The sequence below is a fragment of the Pipra filicauda genome, unplaced genomic scaffold (assembly GCF_003945595.2).
Source record: "Pipra filicauda isolate LSUMZ 115617 unplaced genomic scaffold, ASM394559v2 scaffold93_size3172892_pilon, whole genome shotgun sequence".
Taxonomy (NCBI): Eukaryota; Metazoa; Chordata; class Aves; order Passeriformes; family Pipridae; genus Pipra; species Pipra filicauda.
The window spans coordinates 1,788,505-1,794,504 of record NW_024105131.1 but is presented as its reverse complement, the minus strand read 5'-3'; the positions used below and the strand labels follow the sequence as shown (position 1 = coordinate 1,794,504).

General features: G+C 44.9%; 1 protein-coding gene across 2 annotated transcripts in view; it reads left to right on the top strand.

Moving 5' to 3' along the window:
- Positions 1-1,780: 1,780 nt before the first annotated feature.
- The window catches only part of NUP107 (nucleoporin 107), a 27,096-nt gene continuing 22,876 nt past the window's right edge, over positions 1,781-6,000 (top strand). Inside the window, exons 1-3 of one of the 2 annotated variants that reach the window (XM_027741498.2) lie at positions 1,781-1,883; positions 2,633-2,718; positions 4,368-4,457. In XM_027741498.2, the coding sequence (XP_027597299.2) occupies positions 1,876-1,883; positions 2,633-2,718; positions 4,368-4,457 (184 nt within the window). In that variant the 5' untranslated portion in view covers positions 1,781-1,875. Of the gene's footprint in view, positions 1,884-1,922; positions 2,008-2,632; positions 2,719-4,367; positions 4,458-6,000 lie in introns of those variants that run through there. The other variant, XM_027741499.2, reaches the window with a different exon arrangement.

Sequence of the window (6,000 nt, the reverse complement as noted above, 5' to 3'; positions counted from 1 at the left end):
ATGTGAAACTTAAGATGGAGATGTAATTTTTAATTATAAATTTGAATTCAGAGTCCTTTATATCACTGACTGAAAATTTTGCATTCCCTTCTGCTTCTTGGAAGCATAAGATGCTTGCATGAAACTGTCAGTTATTTTTTTTTTCTCCCTTTTCCTTTCCATTTCAGTAGATAAATATGAAGTGGGATGCCAGTCAAAAAGTACTGCCTGAAAACACACCTTCAGGTGTGTTCCCCCCCCCCATTGCCCCCTTACTGGAGCCTCTAAGGTGCTTCCCTATTCTGTACTTAGAGAGGCTGTACATACTAAGAGAAGTTCTCTCAAGGCCCCCAATCTTTTATATAGTTTTAACAGGTTTGTTTGGTTTGGGTTTTTTTAAAAGCATGCATGCTGCCCTCTTAATTTCCCTTCACCCATATATATTTTGCTTTATTCTCATCTGTCATTGCTTTGGGTAAGCCTGAGAGAGCACACAAAGGAAGCATCTTTTCTTTCATGGTTACATTTCTCATTTGTTTATGCTTCTCTGCCCTGAGGCAGGGCTACCCTGAGAGTGTGAGTTGTTGGCAAACAATTGAACCAGATAGTAATTTGTGCATTACTCTGAATTAGCCACTGCACTACAGAGACAATAAAGCTACACTGTTTCAGGAGGATGTGTTGAGAGATAAATTCTATTAAATATGTAGTACTGAATTAGGCTAGAATAGTTCTTTTAGTGCTCTTTTAGTTTTCTGTTATAATGAAGGTTGTTGCCTTCGCTTGTGCTTTCATGGTAGTCTACAAGATAGAAGGGCATCTTCACATATTTATTTTCTTTAAATCCAAAATCACATTTCCTGAGTGACTAATCCACTCTGTAGGTCTTCTGCTTGCTTGTGTTTCTGCATATCTTCATCAGCTTTCTTCTTGTGAAACTGCCTGAAGTTAGGCTCTCTGCCAGCTTCAGTGAGACCCCAGGCTTGGGTGCCACGGCATTTTATCAGCATCTTAAGCAAGTTGTGGGACTTCACGTCTTGCAGTTCTGCTGTCTTTTGCAGCCATTGTCATATGTATCCTTCTGAGGAATGTTAACATATAATTTGCTTAAAGTACCCCACTGTAGCTGTAGCCCTAAATTTACCCAAGCACTTCCAAGTGTGTTTGGATGGTTTTCCTGAACTACAGTCAGTAGCAGGGTCGTTTGTACTGATAGAGTAGTAACAGTGCTTTTCTCTAGTTAAAAAGTAGGCAAACTTCATTTTGGGAAGGAAGGGGAGAGGTGGTTTCATAACTTTGTTTCATAAGTTTGTCCATGCAGGTAGGGTGCGAGTGGTCCCGCGTGGTAGTTACTTCACCCCTTAAAGTTGGTGCCAGCAGTCTGAGTTACACTGGGAGAAACGGCAGAGAAATAGACACAGGTTTGTAAGTCGGTGAAAACAAACTCGTCTTTGCAAAGGCTGGGACGCAGACTGCTTTAGCTGTATGTATGAAACACTCTGCCCGTCTGATGAGCCCTTCCCTGGTGCAAATAGCACCAGACACTTAAAATACGGGGTTTTTCTTAAGCTCTGTCCCTTAACACGGGATGCCGGGGACTGACAGCGGAGAGCAGCCTTAGGCCGGACAGCGGTGGGCGGGCAGGTCTCGCCGCTACTGCTCATCCCCACCACGGCCTGTCTGGCCCCCGCGCAGCCGCTCCGGGGCCGGCGGTGCTCGGTGTCGGCAGTGTCCGGTCCCCGACGCCGGCGGGACTCGTGGGCAGCGCGGCGGCCCCGCCCGGCGCGGGCGGAAGGCGGCCGTGTCCTTCCGGGGCGCGGGCCGGCGCTGGCGGAGGCGGGAAGGCTGGAGCCCGGAAGGCTGGAGCCGGGGCTGAGCCGGGCCGGGGCCGCTGCCATGGAGAGGTGAGGGGCGCGGGGCGGGCGGTGCCCCGTCCCGGGGCTGTGCCGTGTGTGACACGGGCCCCAGCCGAGCGGGCGCGCACAGCGCGGGCTGCGAGACGCAGCGGGGCGGGAGCAGCTGCTGAGGGTACGGGGGGCTTTTGTGTCACCCGGGAGCTTGGAGCGTGGTTGCTGCTTCTTGAGTATATCTATGGATTAACCAGGAGCCGTGAATTGCTCGGGGATCGCGGGGCCAGGCCTTTACCAGGCCTGCTGAGGCATCACCGCGGTGCCTTCACAGCGCACCGGGAGTGGCTCCTCCGCGTCTGAGTAACTGGGAGCGGATTCCTTCTCTTCTGCAAGACACGTGAATATTTCCAATCTGTAGTGATTGCGTGTATCCGAAGAAAAAATCAAACAGTGAAATCATGCTGTTCTTTCAAATTAATTTTTCAGTTCCAAATTGAATTTCATACCTTGTATCTCTTACTAGTCTTTTTCTTCTTTTTTTTTTTTTTCTTTTTAATAGTGATAAAAAAGGTTTGTTGTCGTGTAGAAGGAACAAAGTGTGGGTTTTCAGGAAAGGTCGTTTCCCTGACCTGATAAGCAGTGCTAGATGTTCTGCAGAGGAAACTGGACATCAGTAGCAGAGTTGGAGATGACTTAACACTTTAAGTTTTCTAGTTGTGGAGTTAATTTGATGCAACAAAAACATCTTGTGTTTTCCGCTTGAATTCACTTGTTTGCTTTCTGTCTATGTTGCTGTTTTCTAGAAATGGTTTTGAAGACATGTTATCACCACTCGAGGCAGAGGTGGTCAGACCAGGACGTAAGCAAGGCTCTCAGAAAAGAGTTTCTAGTATCCTTTTTCTGTAAAGAATTTTTGTCTTCTCTTTAACTGCTGCTTGCTGTGTTCACTAGATGTATATATTTTTACTACTACTATGATTTTAAGCATGTTGAGAATAGTTTTTGAATATACAGTAAGTAACTCTTACTGTAAACTCTTTAAAATTAAGAATGTAATGTGAAATTGTTACCTGACTTTTGAGGTATTCTGCAGCCAAAATTCTGCTATTGAGCTATCACATATTATCCCCTACTCTAGTCAGTTTTCTTTTCTGTGTGGTATTTTCATGCATTAAGAAGGAGAAAAGTTAAAAACCAAAACTGTAATTGCAATATGTAAAAACTAGTAGGGAGGGATGTTAATGACTGTGACTTAGGAAATCTAGATGAGTTTCATTTAGAAAAGTACTGCATTTTCAGCAACATAGTACATTACTTGTCCTTTACAGAAGAACTTAGAAGTAATTCAAAAGATGTAATTCTTTGCCTTTTCTCAAAAGTATTTCCTCTGAATGAAATTTTCTCTCTCTCTTCTCTTTCTTACACTGTAGTCTCAAACCATGTCAAAACTGTTGTAGTGATGGCTCAGAACAGATTATTCAAAAGATTTTGGGGAAAGTAAGAGATTGTTCTTGCCTATATGTAGATTGATTATTTTGATTGTGGGTTAAATGTGATTGCACGGATATTGCATTGCCTGTTTGCTAAACTTGTGCCATAATGTTTATATAGTGTGGTGTTTTATAGTTTTTCTTGGGCATATGAACTCAGGTTGATGTCCACCCAGAGAACTATGTGAGCCATAGCTGATTCCATGTCTGAGCTTTTGGAAAAGAAAAAGGAGTTTTCTTCCTTATAGCTTAATTTTATGGCTCTATGCTCTTTTGCAGATATTGTGTTACCGGTGATGATTCAGCGTATCTTAACTTTCCATCCATTGTAATAGCAAGAGTAGTGCACAGACAGATTTAAATTTCCACAGAATTTTCCCCCCTACTTTTTTACAATAAGGAACCCCCCCCATGTAATTTGACAACTAAGATAAGGGTATTTTTATGGTTATAATAGCAAAAGAATCCTGTACATTTGCTGCTTTTTCTAGTTTTTGCATGTAAAATAAAGCTAGTGAGATATTCGCCCTGATTACATTGTGCCTAGGAATCCAGATGTTCCTGGACACTAATAATGCAGGCTGCTGAAACATTTGTACAACTACTTCTTAGTAAATCATACTTAGAGCACTGAACCTAGTTGCTGCCAGGAAAAAGAAAAGTAGTGCAACAGAGCACCTTGACCTAAGAGAGAACTTTTTTAAACAATTCATTTAAACTCAGATTTTCGTGTTGTGGTTGATGTAGCATAAGGCAGCTCTTTATGGGGCATAAGGATTCTCTTTATTCTGAGCAGTTGTGAGGAGTCCCAGACCTGTTCTGTTCATATTTCTGAACTTTGCTTTGTGGTGTCCCTTTTAGCCCTCCAGCCTTAAGGTTCTGGTGAAACATTTTGTGACCTAGCTCAGGTTTATGAATGGGACTTTCTGTTTTACTCCGAAAGAGGTGTAATTTCCATAACATTTTTCCTTTCCAAGTAGTCACAATCATTTGGAATAGAGCCAAAAGCATGTTTAGGAGAGTGTTTCTTAACTTGTTTGTTAATCAGTTCTCACATCCCTGGATGACACTATTGGAAACATGACACCCAGAAGCCAGTTTCTTTCCCGAACTCCTAATTCATTGCTTCACCAGCCAGGTAAGACTGCTTGCTCTCTTACTGTTTAGTTAAAGTACTTACGCACTCGTACTTCATAATTAATAGCAATTCTTAAGAAGAAGGACATGGACATGCTGTAATGGGTCCAGTGAAGGCCCACAAAGTTGATTAGTGGATTGAAGTATCTGACGTATCAGGAGAGACTGAGAAGAGCTGGGATTGTTTATGGGAAAGAGATTGGGGGATCTTGTCAATGTATATAAATGATGGCAGGGAGTAAAAAGAGAGCCAGGCTCTTCTTGGTTGTGCCCAGTGAAAAAACAAGAGGCAATAGGCACAAGAGCATATACAGGGAATTCTGTTCAAACATAAGAAAACCTTTTTTCTGTAATGGGTGTTAAATGCTAGAACTGGTTACCCAGATGGTCTGTGGAGTCTCTGTCCTTGGAGATAACCCAAGCTGACTGGACAAGGTCCTGAGCAACCTTTTCTAGTTGACACACCCTTGGGCAGGGGACTTGGAGCAGATGATCTCCAGAGGTTCCTTCCAAACTCAGCGTAGTGGGTTGATCCTGGCTGGATGCCAGCTGCTCACCAAACTGCTCTATGATTCCCCATGTCAGGCAGGACAAGGTGGGGAGAAAATGTAATTAAAGAGTCACAGGTAGAGATAAGGACAGGGAGAGATCATTCACCCATTACTGTCACAGGCAAAACAGACTCAACTTGGGGAAATTAGTTGATTAACAAACATATCAGAGTAGAATAATGAGAAATAAACCCCAAACTTAAAAACACCTTCCCTCTTCTGAGGCCTAACTTTACTCACATGTTTTATACCTCCTCCCCTGCCCATGGTGCAGGGGACTGGGGAAAGGGAGTTGTGATCGGTTCATCACAAATCCTCTCTGCTGCTCCTTCTTCCTCTGGAGGAGGACTCCTCACACTCTTCTCCTGCTCCATTGTGGGATTTCTCCCACGGGAGACAGTCCTCCATGAACTTCTCCAATGTGAGTCCTTCTCATGGGCTGTAGTTCTTTACAAAGTACTCCAGTGTGGGTCCCTTCCACTCCAGCATGGGTCCCCTGCAGGGTCACAAGTCCTGCCAGCAAACCTGGTCCCGCATGGGCTCCTTTCTCCCCAGGGCTACAGGTCCTGACAGGACCCTGTTTCAGCATAGGTTTCCCACAGGGTCACAGCCTCCTTTGGGCATCCACCTGCTTTGGTGTGGGGTCCTCCACGGGCTGCAGGTGAATCTCTCCTCCACTGCTGACCTCCACAGGCTGCAGGGGGACAGCAGCTGTTTCACCATGGGCTGCACCACGGGCTGCAGTGGAATCTCTGCTCCAGCACCTGAAGCACCTCTTGTCCCTCCTTCTGCACTCACCTGGTTTCTACAGAGTTGTTGCTCTCACATTTTCTCACTCCTCCCTCTGCTGCTGCTGTTCCCTCAGCAGTTTTTTCCCCTCTTAAATCTGTTATCCCAGAGGTGCTACCACTACTGCTGAGGTGCTCAGCCTTAGCCAGCGGTGGGTCCATCTTGGGGCTGGCTGGCATTAGCTCTGCTGGACATGGGGGAAGC